General features: G+C 38.2%; 1 protein-coding gene across 50 annotated transcripts in view; it reads right to left on the bottom strand.

The window, feature by feature from the left end:
• Positions 1-19,800, bottom strand: part of EPB41L3 (erythrocyte membrane protein band 4.1 like 3) — a 259,261-nt gene that overhangs the window by 44,493 nt on the left and 194,968 nt on the right. For all 50 annotated transcript variants that reach the window (XM_058277426.1, XM_058277428.1, XM_071208469.1 and 47 more), the window contains exons 4-8: positions 13,508-13,612; positions 12,177-12,219; positions 6,231-6,306; positions 3,792-4,010; positions 3,314-3,401 (exon numbers count right to left, since the gene is read on the bottom strand). In XM_058277426.1, coding sequence (XP_058133409.1) covers positions 3,314-3,401; positions 3,792-4,010; positions 6,231-6,306; positions 12,177-12,219; positions 13,508-13,612 — 531 coding nt within the window. The remainder of the gene's footprint in view (positions 1-3,313; positions 3,402-3,791; positions 4,011-6,230; positions 6,307-12,176; positions 12,220-13,507; positions 13,613-19,800) is intronic.

The raw sequence follows: 19,800 nt of genomic DNA, 5'->3' as shown, positions 1-19,800 counted from the left end.
CTGACCTACATCCACACCCCTCCAGTGTTCTCTTTTCTTTAAAATTTATTTTTTATTTATTTCTCTTCCCTTTCCCCCCCAATCCACTCGTTGTCTGCTCTCTGTGTCCACTCGCCGTGTGTTCCTCTATGACCGCTTCCATCCCTATCCGTGGCACCAGGAATCTGTGTTTCTTTTTGTTGCGTCATTTTGTTGTGTCAGTTCTCCATGTGTGTGGTGCCATTCTTGCGCAGGCTGAACTTTCTTTCGTGCTGGACAGCTCTCCTTATGGGGCGCACTCCTTGCATGTGCGGCTCCCCTACGCAGGGACACCCCTGTGTGGCACGGCACTCCTTGCACGCATCAGCACTGTGCATGGGCCAGCTCCACACGGGTCAAGGAGGCCCGGGGTTTGAACGGCAGACCTCCCATGTGGTAGGCAGACGCCAAGTCCACTTCCCAGTATTATCTTCTTAAATAATCACCCCTTATTGTCTCTGAATCACAAGAAAACAGGATTCCTTCACAAGGAAGGTCAGGGACAATTCTTTGACCCTCTTCTTCTCCCTGCCCCACCAACTCTCCTCTGTGTCCCCATCATTGTTACCTCTAGCACCACAGTTAGCAAATGGTACTGAAATGAGCCCCAACTCGTCTTCCTTCTCCTCCGGGCTGGTAAGAGCAGGAGCTCTGCTTTACTTTTGCAATCCCATGGCCTGGCACTCACGATGTCATTATGTTTGTTGTAAGAAAACGTGAATGAATCAAGAAAATCTCAGGTATTAAATTGAATGGGAGTCTTCATGAATTGGACAACAAAAAATGATACTTTCAATAGAAATTTTTCTGCTACAGTCCACATACACAGGGTAGTTTGATAAATCGTTCACATTAAAAGCTATGACAGCAGTCTTTCTTGGGGACATGGATACTCCACCACCAACAAATACACTCGATATTCCCTTTAGCAGGGAAGCACTTGAAGGAAGACTTAGATGGTCTCAGCTAGTCCATTGTTATTAAAATAAATGAGTATATGACTCCCTTCAGTTAAAGTTACTTTTCAAACTTCGTCAATCATTCATTATAACAGGATAGGTGATAGGATTTTTCTCTTCATTTCAGATTATTCCATGAAAAAATGACTGAGGAAAGCCTTTAAGACTGACATTAAAAGGCAAACACAATTAAAAAGCAAAGACAATCCTAAAAGAGGAAAGCATTTAGTATAGGTTTTCTAAAACAAAGGACCTTCAACTAATACGGGTATGTATTTATTCTTCATAGAGAGTTCAGCATTTTCAAATGGATCCTAAAGCTCAGGGTCTTTCATACCATTAATAGAAGAGAAGCATCTCACTTATAACAGGAAATTAGCTCTAATTTAATTCAGTAAGTTTCCTTCCTAAAATGATGGACTATGCATGAGAAAATAGGAGTCCATAACAGAACCATTTGTTATACTTAATATTCACAAGCAATCCTATAACAGGCTGCATTTGCGCATCCTCAATTCTCTCTTTTTTAATTGGCATAATTTCAAATCCTATTACTGAACGAACAGGCAGTCATATGTTTTAATTCAGTTGCTAAGCAGTGTTAAGAGATTTTATTTTTATTCATAGGAACACAGATACATCCTGGGTTGCACTTCTCTAAATAGACGCCTTCATCTTTTATTTATTTATTTTTCTTGGACATTAAGTGAATCAGTGCAGGGAATGTAATTAATGAATCGCTTTAGAATCACTTAAATTCTCAGGCACCCATCATTTCCTTCTTGTTTCCTTGTCTTTTAGCCACTTGACCACCTAGGGAAATACTCTAAGAGAAAAAATACATACATATCTTGGTGTCCTAATATTTATGTCGAAATTGTCACCCTACTGTATCCCTGGTATAAAATCTAAAACATCTTTTGTTATTTGAGAAGCAAAATAAATCTAGAAGTATAGTAACGAAATGGCAAGTAAACGGAGCTACACCTGCTGTTGTAGTTACACACAAATGTCAAATCGCTTGACATTCAGTGTCCCAGAACGGCCCTGGCAAAGGATCCCAGCCAAGCCTCAGTGATATTATTAGTGCCAGGCCTTAAATGTGCTCGTTTTGGTCAAGTCCGAAATGATCTGCAGACACAACCAATCAAAACCACATACATGTGACGGCCGCCATTTTCTTATCCTAACTCACGTGGACGAGTTTGCTCCCAAAAGGCCGACCAGAGAGCAGCCCTGTTCCAGCACCACCAGAACTTATAGATCATACAGATTTCCCTCCCAAGGGCCCTCAAGTTTGTTCAGATGTTTGCTTCAACAGAGTCATCTTCATTTCTAGCCCTTAAACTTGACGGTGTAAGATATTTACTGCCTGGAGGCCTATAATTGCATGTTCTTATGAGTCCCAGACCATGAAATCGGTGATCACTCTGTCTGTCAGAAGTAAAATGCACATTGCTCTACCGGAGTGATGCTATCAGCTCAACACAGTTGAAAAGATTCACAGATATTCTGATCTTTTTAACATTGTAGTAGTACCAGCGTCCCTGAGATCCTAACAGATTTCATATGTTTTTCTATTCAAGTTTTCATACAAGCCTGCCTGTAATTCCACAGTACTTTTATTCATGACTGTTTACATCGTAGATTAGCAGCCCAAATGCGCATTCTCTTGCCCCTGAAAAGTATACAGAGATTCTAGAACATGACATAGAATAAAAGCTTTAGGAGGATACTCAGAACGTTTACCCTACAACGGTCTAATGCAAACTTCTTTCTACCCAAGGTACATCTTAAGCATTTTCCCAATCAACCAGCCAATCCTCAGCCTGGGTGCTTAGTTTAAGTTGAATTTTAAAATGACAATCTCATTTCAAAATACTGGTTATTTGCCGGCATGCCAAATGTTTAGAGATTTAAATATGACAGGAGGTTACTTAGCGCCCAGGGGGTGTTCAGAATGGAGGCATTAACCTGGCATTTAACTAATGGGTCCCTTGGGTCTTGGACAACAGGTAATGTTTAGACAGGTGGAAAGGAAGGTGAGGAGAGGTCCACATCCCTAGCAGGGCCAATAGGCAATCAGGAACATTGCCTAGTGTGGGTTTTCAGTAGGATGAGCCCATGATCAATGCGAGTTTGAGCCATGGGAGCAAACCTTTGGTCAATTTCAGAAAACTACATGTACTTTATTATTCAGAAGGGCTTGAATGGCAAGCCCATATTTGAATTTCCAAAGTTCACATGAACTGAAATCGAAATCACCGGTTCTACCAGTAACTATGAATTAAATAAAATTCAATACAAAGTATGAAGTTTAAAAAAAAAATGCATACCTTGGCATGATGTAAATCTACCCCATACATGGATAGTTTTTTGGCATTTTCCAAGAAATGCATCTCTGCTTCTGCTGGTGTCATTCCTCTGAGAAGATGGAAAAAAAAAAAAAGTGTTACAAGGCGGCTCCTCCTTTGCCTGGCTGGAATGCTAACATTTTTCCCACTGAGCTCTCTTGCTATTTAACAAATAAGCCACCACTGAGACATCAGCAGATGTGAGCTCTCCAGAGGTAGGGAGGGGGAGCACAAGAAGATACATGGTTTTGAAAGAAAACATTACAAACTAATGTCAGAATGTTCTGAGAGCTTAACTGTCCCAAGACTTTCTCATAAACAGAATTTCTGCTGAAGGTTCTGTCCTTAATGTATTGAAATAAATACATTAAGAAATGCATTGGGAAAACATGGGTTTCTGTCAATGATGCTCATGCATCAAGGCAATGGAATGTACCGAGCTCAGGGTTTCTGGACTGACCTGTGGCTCTTGTGCAGCTCGATCACCTTGTCCTCCAGTTCCTTCGTGTGGTTTGGTGCAAAGCGGAACTCGCTAACGTAATCGTTCCCACATTCTTCAGGATCGTAGTCGCCGAGTTCTGACTGTACAGTGTAGGAGCCCAACAGGGCAAGCGTGACAAAGGAGCAGGGCAGCCGTCCAGACACTATGTCATCCCGCAACTGTAGGCAGAGGTAGTACCTTCCGGGAGCCAGAAAAAACGGAGTGTCAATGGTAGGATACATGGAAAGCAGATTAGTTGATACAAATTGTGCTGTAAACAATTTGTCCTGGGTGAGTACCAAATATCTGGCATCTATATTTTGATCTAGATCAGGGGTTCTTAGTGTTTTTTGTTCCAAGGACCCCTTTGCCAGTCAGGTGAAAACCAGGGACCCCACACTAAGTCCACGCTATATTGTGTATTATTTAATAAATATATCACACCCTCACCAACACGTCCCCTCAGGAATAATGTGTCTTGTTTTGCTTTTTAATTTCAATTCAAGCTCATGGACTCCTTGTTAAGAACCCCTGACCTAGGTCAAAGGGGAAAATATTTGGCTACGAAATATAATATTTAAGGGCATTTAGAAGCAAGTCATTGTGTACAAACATTAGGGTTTTATTAATAAAGGATAGTAAAAGGCTAAGGACATATTCTTCTAACATCTTTTACAATAACAGTTGAAGTCAAATGGACAGTGACCAACACACTCCCTGAAATCTTTGGTTGGGGGGATTTTAAATATAAAAATGATACTTTTAAATAAATAAATTATTAGGTCCTAAGTAGCCTTAAGGAAGTCTCATGTTGATATTTGGATTAAAGGCCTTAACCTATGGCCCAGATAGATTTTAGATAACTCAACAGCTTTGAGATCATAGACTGGACTCTCAACTTCCTACATCAAGGATGAGACAGTCTCTTTATAAAGAATAAATAATTTCTCCCATTTTAAGTTTCCATGTTTCGATTTAGTTATGTCAGTCCCTGGAATCTAACTGATATGAAGATGAACTCTGAAGAACTACCTTAAAAATCTGAGAATCTTATTGCTACAAGTAGAGTATGTAAGTTGGGGAGATGGAAAACATTTTCCCATTATGATTTTGCCAAGATATAATAAAAGTATCTCCACTAAGAGATGAATTATCTTCTCTGTTATTTTGCTTCCAAGATTTGCAGATATAGTACAAATTGCAAAAGACCTCATGGTAAGTGGTAACATTGATGAATTTTAATAATACCTACCACAGCTTAGTATATGGGCATAATAATAAAATGCCCCTTGTACCTACCATGTAAGAAAGAAATGGTTAATCTGCTTGGAGCAGAGGGACTATGATAAAATGGTAAGTATTATTTTAAGCTGGTAATATAAGTAAATTTCATATAATCTAGATACACTAATTTCCAAACATTTAACAGGCTCTAAAATCATTACCCGAGATGTAAAGGAACCATGAACTAAATTTTCAAACACAGGTATACAGAAGCACAATCCCACAATTAGCCACAACTATATAGCTCCTAAAAATGGACGAATAGTATCTTGCAATAAGAAATTACAAACTTCCTCTAAGTTAATGCAGCTATAAAAGAAATCCTCTTGAAATTGTCTTAATCCTTTTCTTAACAAGTCTTTTCATCAGCCCAAGTAACTGACACTGTTTTCCAAAAACCTTCCAAGAAGGATGCTGGATTAAGACAAAATATTTAGTGCACACTGCACAAAATTCCTTTGACTGGACACAAACTTACTACCAAATAGATGGAGAAAGCCAAGGATCCAAAGAGAATGCAGAGAAGCCTAGAAGACACACAGCAAATCCAGTGTCACTTTATAATGGGCTTTTATGTCATGCTCAAAGCTCAGTCACCAAGCCGGAACATTTTTATGTTAGATTCCTTTCTCAAGATCTTCTTTCCAGAAAACAAATTAATCATTTTCCTTTCACCAACAGGGTAAGGAAAGCAACTCCTCAATGTATGTGTATGTGCATATCTATGTGTGTATGTGTAAATTTTTAAACAGCTGTATCAAGAAAAGCATGAGTAACCAAAGACCTATTTTTACTCTTTGAAGCAGGAGTGCTCAGAAGTGCTGTATCATTTAAGGCTGAATCCCATCCAATTTGGACATGGTGGGTTGCTGAGAGTCTCTCAGTTCAGCATGTTTTCCCCTCCAGGGTCAGGCAGGGGCAAGTATCAGCTTACCAAGAAAGATTCAACTGTGAAGAGAAATGATTTGGAAAATCCTCTCATCAGATGTTTGCTCTGTTTCATTGCCTTTTGTTTGCCTTTGAGTGTGGGTGATTGTCAGGTGACCAGATGCAAGCGTGTACCTCCCCAGAGAGTTTATGAGAAGCACAACTCTCCTAACGTGCCTGCCTTTTTCATGGCCAACTTTCAAATACCTGGTGATATCTTCAGAGAGCTGGGAGGGGTCCGGAGGGTAAAATTTCACATTAAAGGAAAAGTGCCAAGCACCACCTGCAGGCAAGGGAGAAAAAAAATACAATACAGCCTTAGAAAATCTCTTTCTACTTTTGCTTTTATAATTGATAACCAAAACCACCTTAACTCCAAGCATTAACCCCCAGGCAAATCCAAATTCTAATCATCAATGTCACTGGAGAATAGGGAAGCCTCCTTTAAACAAAATCCACAGACTTAGGGAAGATTTAATGAAGTTGAAACCTCATTTAGTTTCTAATCTTCTCCCCAATCAAGTCATTTACTGAAGCTTCTAAGTAGTAAAGAAATTGGACTAAACTTCCTCCTCTTCTCAGGGACAAAGGTAAGCATTTGGAAGAAGGGGAAAAAATGAACAATATGGGTAATCCCCAATCAGACAAGTCTGGGATTGACTGTATTTACTGCTACGAATTTCTGGATGGATCACATACCAAAATTACAGATGTAACTCCTATTTTCTTTGCCTTCTCTGCTTTGTTATTACAGGTCGAATCCCATTATAATAAATGTCGAGGGATGATTCAAAATGTTACTTTATGGGAAAAGTTTGTCATTGAATATTGTTTTGATAAGTGGGCTGCTGAAATTATTTTCTTGGGGAAATTTTTTAGATTCTTGAATTTATTTATGGTGTGTTACCAAATTCCATACTTCTGTATAGCCTGTGAATCATGCTGACTCTTTACACTTTGCCATTCTTTACCCTGGGCCACATATATGAGGCTTCTCCAGTGAGAAAAGGGTGAACCACATGTCAGGTCTCAGGACCTATACCCTGTATTGTCACATATCTACACTGACAGTAGTAAGCCTTACCAAGCTACACATTTTACAAATACTGTCTCTAATTGTATGGGGTTTACCATAATAAACATAACAGACCACCTCTTCCTACACTTAATCTCCCTACTTGATGACTCCTTTATAATTTATATTTACTTTGCTCTTTCTGGCCTCTATGCAGTGGTTTACCGAAGTCTGGGGGTTCTTTGGGATACCGCTTCCCCGGTCTCCTTGCACCAGAGGAGCAAGCAGCCTGAGAGCACAGAGTCTAGACCCTGCTTGCATTCTGAGCGGACAACAGATTGCTTCTTCAGCCTCTCCAGCTTTGGCACTGGAAGCCTGCTCATAGGCCTCTCGCTGCAGTCACTGTCTTGCTCTCACCCCGCACTGATGTTCTCACGCCACCACCCTGCCACTGCACAGCCCAGCCCTTAGGCTCCAGATCCTCTCCAAACCCGCCTCTCTCCCAGTTAAATGACATCTGGCTGGACTTTCCATTACCCAACGAGCCCTTCCCAAAAACGCGGAAGAAAAGCACAGTATTATAAGTAATTCCTAGTTCCTTCTTTGCACTATTTTCTTGCAAACTCTAACTTCATAGATTTCCTATGTGTCTGTTGTAAATGGCATATGCCCATTTACTAATTCTGGTTTAATCTTGACAATGCCATGTACATCAGACATAAAAGTCCATATGGCAGGGACAAAACCTCAGTGCCGTACAAAGGACAAGCATGAAACCAGGTAATATTGGATGCTTAATATTTGTAAATCATTCAGGAAACATTACTGCAACATGGGTTCTAAGAATTATTAACCCACGAAAATGTCTGTTAATCAAATGTATTTCTAGTGAGTATTTTCTCCACTCTTCTTGAGAAAGGTCTTCCGTTTATTTTAAAAACAGTCTGATTAGGACTCACATTCCTCTTGATTCTTACGGATTTCCTACTAAAATGGAGCCCCCTTCATTGCTTGCCCATGGTGAGGTTCAAAATGAGAGGTGACTTTCCACAAGCAAGTGAAATTAAGACTAATTACAGAAATAGATTTATTGTTCTTTTATAATTTTTTGACTACTTCAAAGTATGCCTTGATTCCAATAAGTAGTTTATAATGTAATTATGCGATCTTATAATAAATTTAGGGTGAAAATTCTACGTTGGAAACTAATCAAGTGATAAAAATTTAAGCAAAACATTTCAATGCAAAAATTCTCTTTCTAAGAAAGTGAGTTTCAAATGACAGTGGGCCCAAGAATCATATAAGATACTTAAAAATGCCAATTCCTGGGACCCACGACCCAGAGATTTTTACTTCAGAGCTTTGGAAGATGTCCAGAAACGTATGGTTTTAGTAAGCCCCCTTGTGTTTCTAATACTGGCGGATTTTGGGATAATATTTTCTTAGGCTATAATAACTATCAAGTTTTACAAGGCATTATTCTGAAACAGTGGGAAGGTTTTAGGAAACTCCACCTATACACTAAGAAAAAAATCCAGCTAAATGGGCCATAAAAATAGAAATTAATGAGGGAGGCAGATAAAAGCATGACTACACATCCCAATAAAGAATTTAGAGAAACAAATTAACTGGAAGGATGTGCTTAAGCAACTAATGGGGTTGCAACCCTGTATCTACTTCAGACCATGGCCTAGTTTAGAAACAGGAAATGAAATCACTTGAACACATTCAAATGAATATCTCTATAATGCTGATCTAGGATTTTAAATTACAAATTTATGATAAATAGAAAATTGTGAAACTGAAAAGAGTTCATTCATATGAAAAATTTCTGATTTTAGTCTTTTATGCATGCTGAATTTAAAATTTTCTCTATATATTCATATCATAAAACACTCCATATAATAAAATTACTATATCAAAAATATACTATCTTTATACAATATTTTAAGACTTGGCATGCATAAAAGATGCCCGAGATTAGAAATTTCTTCATAAGAACAGACTCTTCAGTTTCAGAATTTTCTATTTATCATAAATTTGTAATTTAAAATACTATGGTAGCTCAGTCTCCATTATCTTGAAGATCTTATTCTAGAGATCGAAACTGCACCTACAGCTTAAAAAGGATGGAAGTACCCTTTTTTCATCTATATTCAGGAAGAAGAGATGATGGTATATTAATTACATTATATATGATAATACTTGTCTGCCTTGGTAGAATGTAAATTTTGTGGAAAGATAGCATTTTAGTTTGTGGGAAACAATAAGGAATAAGGATAAACATATATTCCATCTTTACTTTTTAATTTTTCTTGCCTCCTCCTTTATCTGTAGCACTGTCAGTTTTCTTTACATTGTATAAAAATTGACTATTAGCATGATGGAAAGATCCTTTAAACCTCATGTTCTGAATGTCCATTTAGCTTTCTTATCTTAGAAAGGAAGGTAGAAGACAAGATAAATGAGAGGTTAAGGGGGATAAAAAAGAATATTAACTCTAGAAAAGAAAATTAGACTTTTTATACAGTTTACAACTTATCCTTGAAATTTTCACGTATTTCGAAGCACTTGGCAATTATTTATCAGGGAAGTAGGAAACAGGATTTCATTAATTAGATGAATACGGAGGACTGCGCAAATATAATGTTATGGTATACAGTCAGTGCAGCAGTTTGATATTGCTTATGAATTCTAAAAATAGATACTGGGTTATGTTTGTGAACTGGTCCCTCTGGGCATATTAGATTGGATTGGATTCAGAGATTTCGCTTTTACTTGATTCAGTAAGGCTTTGATTGGGCCACTTCAGTAGGAGTTGCGCCCCCACTCTCTGGGTGGGCGGGGACTCACAGAGAAACCACCCTACAGAGAAGGGAGGCTGGAGTTTTGATCCTGGAGCCCTGGGAAGTAAACATGCAGGAGAAGCAGGAGAAACATACATGAGGAAGGAGAAAAGGTTCCACTAGGCTGGGCAGAGGCCCCGGGAAGAGAGACAAGCCGTTTGTCTGATAGTCTACAGCTGGCCTTGTAGAGAGACCAGAGCAGCTGAGTCTGGAGAGAAACAAGCCCTGGGAAGAGAGGAACCCAGGAAGCCTGAACCCTTGCAGACAAAGGCAGCCATCTTGCTCTAACACGTGGCAATGGACTTTGATGAAGGAAGTAATTTAAGCTTTATGGCCTGGTAAATGTACGCTTCTACCCAAATAAACACCCTTTATAAAAGCAACCCATTTCTGGTATTTTGCATTAGTACCCCTTTTGGTAGACTGATACAGCCAGCATATCTGTTTTTAAAGACTCCATAAAAACATCCTTCAAACATATCATCATCTTAAATATTTTATCAGAGTTCTCTGAAACAAAAAAAAACTAGTGTTTTCACTTATTTTCACAATTGTGGCTGTCTGTGTAACTACTTTACTACCAAGTTTCTTGTTAAGAGATAGATAAAATTTCTCTTAAAACTTAGTAAAGATGTCTTAATTGTATAAACAACCAGAAAACTAATATCTACAAGTACAGTGATTGTTTTCTTTTTTCTGAGACATTAAACCATTGCAAATTGCTCATTTGTTTTTATCAGTACTTTGACTATTTTGACATCTCAGGACTTTCAACAAAAGGACTAAAAGCATTTATTGTCTTTTCATAGTAAATTGCTGAAAACTTAAAGGAGAATGATATTCTTATTAATAAAGGGGTCTTAAATTTATTCTTCAGCTAGAATTAGTTCAGGAGAATTAAACAACATTTTATTGGTAAAACTATGAATTGTTTTTAAAAATTAACATTTAAAATGATAAAGATTATACATATTTGTGACAAGAGTGTGAGCTGCAAAAAGGGTGAAAGATAAAAATTAAAAAAAAAAAAAATTCCTCTCTCAGTGCCCTACCTTGCAGTGAGTACCACTTCTGAAGGTAACTATTATTAATAATATCTTTTATGCCCTCCCCCAATTTTTCTGTGTATCTGTTTATGTGCACTTATTAAAATACAAATGTTATAGATCCTATTTTGCAGCATGATTTTCATTCACATGGCTGACTTATTTATTCTTCCTCATTCTAGTTAATAGTTGCCTAGTATTTCACTTTATAGCTATTCCGTGATTGATTTAACCATATCTTTACAGACACTCAAGTTGCTTCTACTTTTTTGCTACTGCCCACAATGTTATAGTGAACTTTCACATGGGTTCACACATACACATTTTTCTCTCTTATACACATGCTGAAAAATTTCTACCAAGTAAAATAAAGGATCAGAGAGTACCTACATTTTAACTCTTAATATTGACAAAGTGCCCTTAACAATTGTTAGTTCTACCAATTGGGTACATAGTTGACAATGCAGTGTATTATTTAAACCTTTATTATTTCTTTACTTATTTTGTTTTTATGTGTTTATTATTTAAACTTTAAAAATCTTTGCTAATCCAAAGAGGTGAAAAATTACGCCTCATTTTTTTTTTTTTTTTTTTTAAAGATTTATTTATTTATTTAATTTTCCCCCCTCCCCTGGTTGTCTGTTCTTGGTGTCTATTTGCTGCGTCAATTACGCCTCATTTTAATCTGCATTTAATTATTACTAAGATTTAGCAACTTATTTATTAGCTACTTGTATTTCAATTTTCTGAGTTGCTTAGACTATTGTTTTGTCCATTAGGACATAAGCATTTCTTAACTCACTTTAAGAGACCAAGAAAAGAGATTGTCAGCAGATAGAAACTTCAGTCTGACTTGTTATTCCACTTCCAAATGATCAAATGACTATTCCTTTTAACTTGACCATATTTTGTGACAGGGCTGATGTAACATTAATAATTAACTTTGTAACTTTTAAATGGTTAACTGTCAGTTGGAGGGTCACTTGATTAAGGCATATGTTTCACATCTGGGTAAACACAGAAGAGGTCAAGGGTCATGCTCATTTTAATTCCTGAGTTGCAAATAATAAAAATGGGGATTGTCTGAGCTAGACCAATCTGCCAAAGATCAAGTTTGAGATTTTAATCTGTCTTACAAAAACCTTTATATTCACCTAGCCGTTTGGGTACGGGTTTTCCAATTCAAATAACCCTGCTCTCCAAAAATCTTCATATTTCCATACAAAATAAATCCAACAGAACTTACTTCGAATCTGCTTTTTTATTTCCTTAGCAGGGTCCAGCCAATTCTGAAAACGAAAAGCATTCTGAATTTGAATCAGAGAAGAATAAAAATGACAATGGCAATCAGTACTGACATTCACTATATGCATAACTATTCAATAAACCTATTTGAGAGTGACAGGCTACTGCAAGGCTCTCTGGGCCGTGGCCAACCCTGCCAGGCACTGCCAGGGCCCAGGCAACCGTCTAAGAAAGAAAATGCAAAAGTGCGGGTGTGCACAATTCATGCTTGACAAAATTCTTTTCCCTTGTACAGCCATTGCCTCCAGGGATGCTGGCTAGCATGGAAAAGGGGGAGTGGGGATGGGGGGGATCTGAGGAGGATTCTATGTTCAAACAAGTTACCAGATTAAATTAAAGATACACTTAATCTGACATACTGATGTTTCTAGCCATTCAGTTCCACATTAGTGACTTTTCTGTGATTACCGATTCTCATGCCCCCACCTGAAAATTTTCCTAACCAAAGAACACTCAAGATTTTTGAGTTTCTGCATCAAAAAAATCTGATGTTTAATAATGAAGTTAGACATGGTCCAATGAATTAGATAGGAATTAAGTATGATTCATCTCAACATGCAAACAAGTGACATCTATGAACAAAATCTGTGACTCAGTTTCCACCACCAATCCATTGGAAACAATTTTGTCTTTATTTTTTTGGGTAGTTATGGGGATTAGGAAGTCAAAGCCCTGCATAAATTACATTACTCAGGTTAAGAGTCTGCAGAGGTATTCCATTAAACACTGAATGCCTACAGAATGCTTCAGACAAGTGTCAGATTAGCAAATGGCCCATTTCACATTCTGATTCCCTAAAAATAAGAAAGTATAATGAGATGAAATAAGAACACAACAGTCCCAGGAGTGAATTGCCCCGATAATTTGTGTCACAACCACAATATTTTCAGAGAATTTTGGGGTATGAACATGTTTTCTACATCAAGTATCAAGCTATTTGATTTTCACTGGCTCAAATAATCCAGTGAAATATATCAGCCAAAAAAAAAAAAAGTTTTATATATACAATGATTCCTTGGAAACATAAGTAACTAAAGCATGAAAAATAGAAGCGCTGACTTTCCATTTTCAGATTATTCCAGATTAAAGGAGACTGTAAATGATTTCTTTCATGAGGGAATAAAGAAATGAATAACATTTAGGGACTCCAAGTAGTAAAAGTGGGAATGTGAGCAGAGATGGAGAAAATGACCCACCTATTTCATGAGTTCACTCTTGTGCAGAAACAGGCAGCACAATCTATAATATTTTGTATCGCATCTAATCACTCACCTTTTGGTTTTCAGCATCTCGATATGTAAGTCCAAAGTAATCTTTTTCTAGTAGATTCAGGTGTTCACATACTTTATCAAACAACACTTGACCTCTGGAGCGTTTCTACGAGAAATAACAGAGAAAAATCAGCACTTAAAAAATTCTCTCCACTACCGCGAATAAATTGGATAAAATTTAAAATATTGTTGGCTATAACTGGTAAGGCACTAGTGAGTATGATCACTTTGCCATCTTATCTTTAGTAATAAGGCTCAATAAGATAGACCCAAACCAACAAAATCCCCATCCCTACAAACAAAAATCACCAGTCCCACTAAGGTGACTGGTAGACGGTTTCTAAATAGAAGCAGCTTGCCGGTGTTATTCACAATTGGCAAAAGATGGAAACAACCCAGGTGTCCATCAATCAAAGAATGGATAAACAAACCATGGTATATACACATGATGGAATATATACCATGCAGCTGTAAGAAGAAATGAAGTTGTGAAACATATGATAACATGGATGAACCTGGAGAATATAAAAGGACAAATGCTGTATGATTGTGCTATGATGAACTAAAAACAGTGTGACTCATGGAATTAATAATTAGAATATAGGTCACAAGAAAAATAAGGAGGGTAGAAAATGGAAAGCTGAGGGTTAATCTGTACAGAATAGGTAAAAACGTTGCTTGTACATCTTTAGAAATGAATAGAAATGGTGAAAGCACATCACAGTATTTGTAACTGGGAGAGCTATTATATGGGTATGACAGTGGTTGAAAGGGAAAGTCTAAGGTCATGTATATTCCTAGAAGGATAGCTAAAACATGTAACATGGGACTGTTACATACGGAAACCTCATGTGAAATATGAACACGAGTAATATTGCATATATAAGACTGTTTTTACAAAATATAAATACAAATAAACTAGAGAGATGGAAACAGAATAGTGGCTATATACGACAGGGAAAGCACAGAGACTGAGGTTTCTTTGGTCTGTATTATTATTATTATTATTATTGGAATAATGAAAATGCTCTAATAATGATTGAAGGAATGAATGCACAATTGTGATTATACTACCATTGTAACTTTTGATGGATTTATGCTTTATTAATATGTCAATAAAATTGATTTGTTTAAAATAATAAAATAGAAGTAGCTTGGAAAAATGATGTGATGTTTGGAAGCCTCAAGTACCTTGTGAAATACAAAAATTCTGACATTGAAAGACAGTATGAAGGACCAATAAAAGCCATGTTTCAGAGCACCCTAAGTCAAGTCGCCATATTATAAGAATCTTAGCCAAAGAGGAATGAACATTCCTTTCGTCAGATCCTCACTTAAAACTGTTCCCATCCTTAGAAATTCTAGCTATGGATCACTTTCTAAAGTCTGTTAAACTAACTTCATCAGTTTATTTCTTTATTATAGTTTGCCATGTTATATTACAGTCTTCAACTTTCTCTTAATTTCTTTTAGAGCAAATCCTTCAGTGACAGTTTGAAGCTGGGTGGGTCCCAGAAGATGTCTTTAGAGCTAACCCACCCCTGTGCCTTAAATCCACTGCAGATGGCGTCTTTTGATTAGATCACATCAAGTAAGGCCCTGTGATTACATTATGGGACCTAGGGTAGGTCTGAATCCTCTTACTGGAGTCCTTTCTAAACGGAGGACTAAAAAGTTCCAGACACAGGAAAAAATAGGCCGCAGTGACAGAGAGACTCCTGCAGATGTTGATGGACCCAGGAGAGAGAAAAGCCACAGAGGGAGAAGCCCAAAGCTGAAGCAACAAGGTCTGGAGGGGAGGGGAGAGATGAGCAGACCCTGCCATGTTCCTGATCACCCACAACTGAGCTCGGATAGAAGGTGAGCCTGCAGGAGAAGGCAGAGCCTGGCAGAGCCGCAACTGTGTCTTGCCATATAGCAGGAGTGCAGGATCACCAAGGCCAACCTTCAGTGAGACAGCATCTCTGATAATGCCTTGCTTTGGACATTTTCATAGCCCCAGAGCAGCAAGCTTTTTTTTTTTTTTTTAATTTTATTTTTTTTAATTCATTTTAAAAAAATATTACATTCAAAAAATATGAGGTCCCCATTCACCCCCACCGCCCCCACCCCACCACTCTCCCCACAGCAACACTCTCCCCCATCATCATGACACATCCATTGCATTTGGTAAGTACATCTCTGGGCACTGCTGCACTTCATGGTCAATGGTCCACATTATAGCCCATACTCTCCCACGTTCCATCCAGTGGGCCATGGGAGGATCTACAATGTCCAGTAATTGTCCCTGCAGCACCACCCAGGAGAGCAGTAAGCTTTTAATCTGATAAATTCCCATTGTAAAAGCCAACCCATTTCTGGTATATTGCTCCTAGCAGCTTTTCACAAACTAAAACATCTAATAAACTCATTAGGTTTAAGGAAGATTTTAGTTATCATATATAAATAGAACATATAGATATTTGTGCTATGATTTTGACCATGAAACAGTCATCTGGGGGAAAAAATCCTATTGTGATACATTTATAAGTCTGAGTTATGTGCTTCTAGTTGTTTAATCAATTTTCATTAGGACTTTTTGGTTAAGACGACCTTCAATGACATGAAACTGACCATACTGTGTTATAATTTCATTTAATTCTTCCAAGGTCTTTAAACACAGTCTTGGAGTCTGAGATGGATTAACTGGCAACAATTAACCTAAACTACTTTTTGTTTGTGTGGCACTAACACTTCATATCTAACGTACTAAGCATATTTTTCAATAAGATTTCATATATTAACAATGAGACATATGAAAACTGATGAACTATGTCTGTGCCAAAATAATAAGCATTCAGAATATCTGCATGTATTATTACTGTGTAACCGTTAATTATACTGCAAGTAAATTATGTAGTCCTCACATCCATAACTATTTAGTTAAATAGGTAAATTTATTATAGGAAAGTAAAGCCTAAATGGGAGCCAGCTAAACAATCAATGATATATTTGAAAAAGCAGCTCAATAAAGCACGCAAATAAATGACACATTAGCAAAATGACACAGTAACATTGCTCACTGGATATGACTAAATGGTATGAAAATGAAATACCGCTTGCTGGTTGGATTCTTTTATTTATAATTAAAAGCATATTATTTTTGAATAACACTTGACAAGTTATAATGTTCTCATGCAGAATTGATGCATCTGATGCTTACACTTGTTATTAGGTCCAATTTACAGGCAAGAACACAGAGGTTTTGGAAGTCAGAAGAGCATAGCAGTGCTATGTAATGATTATGAGCAGTGGCTTTAGATTCCAATAAACATGGATTTGAATCTTCAGTACGTCCCTTGCAGCTATATGAAACTTTGTTTATCCCTCTGTAGAATGGGTAGGATACCACCTACTTCTTTGGAATGGTAGACATTAAATTAATGTATCCAAGCTTAGACCCATGGAAGCACAGGTCAAGCATTCCATAAATGTCAGCTCTTACTATAACCCAAATGGCTGACAAATGGCAGAATACATAATGCGGAACTATTAACCATCTTCTCTTCTGGAGCACAGATGGATTCCCACACAGATGAATTCCCAGGGCACCAGAGCTGCTTTAGTATTAATACGCCCTCTGATTTCTTTAGATATTACCTACTTAGTACCTTCTTGCTTAGCTAAACCATATTATTTATACACACACACCTAAAACAACACGACGCAAGTACACCTTAGGATATGGCCAAGAACTCAACGAGTGAACACAAAACAAAACAAATACAAAAACTTTTCTCTGCAGGTTTCTCTTGATTCTATTCTTTCTACATCCCCTGACACAGCCCTTCAATGAAGGAAGAGTTTCTGAATATGCTGCAGACTTCTTGGACATTGTTGAATTAGCTGCTGTGATCTTTGTTTTCTGACTGCTGTGTGCCTCCATTTTCCTAACAGGTGGCATGGAATAGCTCAAGCACAGATGGCCAACTGGCTCCTCATTTTTTGGCTTCCTACAATTTGATTTTCACTAATGACCATTAGCTCTCTTAGCCTTTTTTTTTTTTTTAAGATTTATTTTATTTATTTCTACCCATGCCTCCATCTGGAGACCAGTCTCCCCATCCCCCCTATTGTCTGCTCTCTGTGTCCATTCACTGTGTTCTTCTGTGTCCGTTTGCATTATCCGGCAGCAATGGGAAATTGCATCTCTTTTTTTGTTTCATCATCTTGCTGCATCAGCTCTCCGTGTGTGCAGCGCCACTCCTGGGCGGCTCTCCTTGTGGAGTGCACTCCTTGCGCGTGGGGCACCCCTATGCGGGGGCGCCCCTGCGTGGCATGGCACTTCTTACATGTGGCCTATTAGCTCTTTTTAATAGACCAGATATAGTCTTACTGAATATTTTAAGCATATTTTAGTATATATGTTGCCAAAGTGAGCACAATTTTAAGCATATTTTAAGCACTACAAAAAGTCTTTAAAGACAACTACAGTGGTCCATTCTTCATAATGGAGATTTTTTTTTCCTTGTCCCAAGAATGGAGGAGACCAGGGAAGCGGATGTGGCTTAACTGATAGAGCATCCGTCTACCATATGGAGGGTTCAGGGTTTGATTCCCAGGGCCTCCTGATCCAGCCCACATGCAGGGTTGCCACGTGCAAGGAGTGCTGTGCCACGCAGGGGTGTCCCCAAGTAGCGGTGCTCCACACCCAAGGAGTGCGCCCTTCGAGGGGAGCCACTCCACGTGAAAAAAGCACAGCCCACCCAGGAGTGGTGCTGTACACATGGAGAGCTAACACAGCAAGATGATGCAACAAAAAAGAGACGCAGTTTCCTAGTGTCACTGGATAATGCAAGCAGATGCAGAATAATATCACAGCAAATGGACACAGGGAGCAGAAAATGGAGGGGAAGGGAAGAGAAGTATATAAAAATTAAATCTGAAAAAAAGATGGAGACCAGTTGTCTGGAATCTACTGTAGACTGTTATATGGAAGGGCTGAAATTTCTACCCCCTTTAGCAAAATGGCCACTAGCTAGGTGCCTGTAGAAGTCTCTCAGGTTATTCAGGAACTCAGTTTTCTCATTCTTGAATGAGGATGTAAGACTCTGTGGATCAAGGAGATTAAGGGCCTAAGGCTATAACTGGGGGGGGGGGGAGGGGGAGCAGGTAGTTTAATTAGCCCATTCCTGTGTGTGTAAAACTACTGTAGGTGGGACCTTTTGATCAGATTCAGTTAAGGGCCATTGCATTAAATCACTTCAGTAGGACATGACCCAGGGTGAGTCTTAATCCTTTTACTGGAGTCCTTTATAAAAGGGATGAACCTATGAGATAACGAAGCCACAGAGACAGAGAGAAACCCCCAGAAGCTGAGAAAGAAGGTCCCAGGGAGGCAGAAGCTGAAGGCAACCCTGGAGAAGAAGGGAGAGATGAGCCACCACGTGCCCTGCCATATGAGAGAGTAATCCAGGACCACCAACAGCCAGTCCTTGGGGAGAAAAGCAGTGCCTCATGAGTCTTTGATTTAGACATTTTCATAGCCTCAGAACTGTAAACGTTTAACCTAAGAAATCCCTATTGTAAAAGCCAACCCATTTCTGGTATACTGCCTTGGCAGCCTTTAGCAAACTAGAACACTGAGCCCTCCTTTTCTTATGACAAACATTCCTGTGACACTCTTTCCCACTGACCCTGACTGGGCTTTAACTCCCTTCTTTAGAGAGTGATGAGAAAGATGCTGTTCAGTGATGGAGTTAGGATATGACAGGAAACCTACTTTCCATCCAGACTGGATCCCCTCTGACATCTCTCCCAATTCTAGAAAGTTCTTGATCCTTCTAACTTAGATAATTTTTCCCCCCAGCACATTATTTAACTGTTTGAGTCAATTATTTCTACTTGTTGACATCAGCATTTCCTTTTAGATAATAACATTTACTATATAACTAAAGTTCAACAATTAGACCGGAAATTGTGGAAAAATTATGTTAACTATTATGGTTTCCAAAGATGCTATCTTCATTTAAATGATCAAATCTAGGTATTTTACTACCATTGACTGTGAATATGTATCACCATTGTGAGTCAAGAACTGAATAGGGGGAAAAAAGTTTGACAGAGGTTTTCTAACATAATGGATAACTTACTATTGTTGTCAGGTCATCTCTGACTCAAAGCTACTCCAAGTTCACATGTACCATTCACTATTAACCCCTGAACATCCAGAAAGGTTGATTTTACTTTTCTAGAGCAAAAAGTCCACAGTGAACTGCCCTCTTGAAATTTCCACTGGCAAACTGTATTTCTGTT

This window comes from Dasypus novemcinctus, chromosome 16, assembly GCF_030445035.2.
Source record: "Dasypus novemcinctus isolate mDasNov1 chromosome 16, mDasNov1.1.hap2, whole genome shotgun sequence".
In the NCBI taxonomy this organism is placed as follows: domain Eukaryota; kingdom Metazoa; phylum Chordata; class Mammalia; order Cingulata; family Dasypodidae; genus Dasypus; species Dasypus novemcinctus.
Note: the sequence above shows the minus strand (reverse complement) of the source record. Positions and strands in the feature narration are given on the sequence as shown.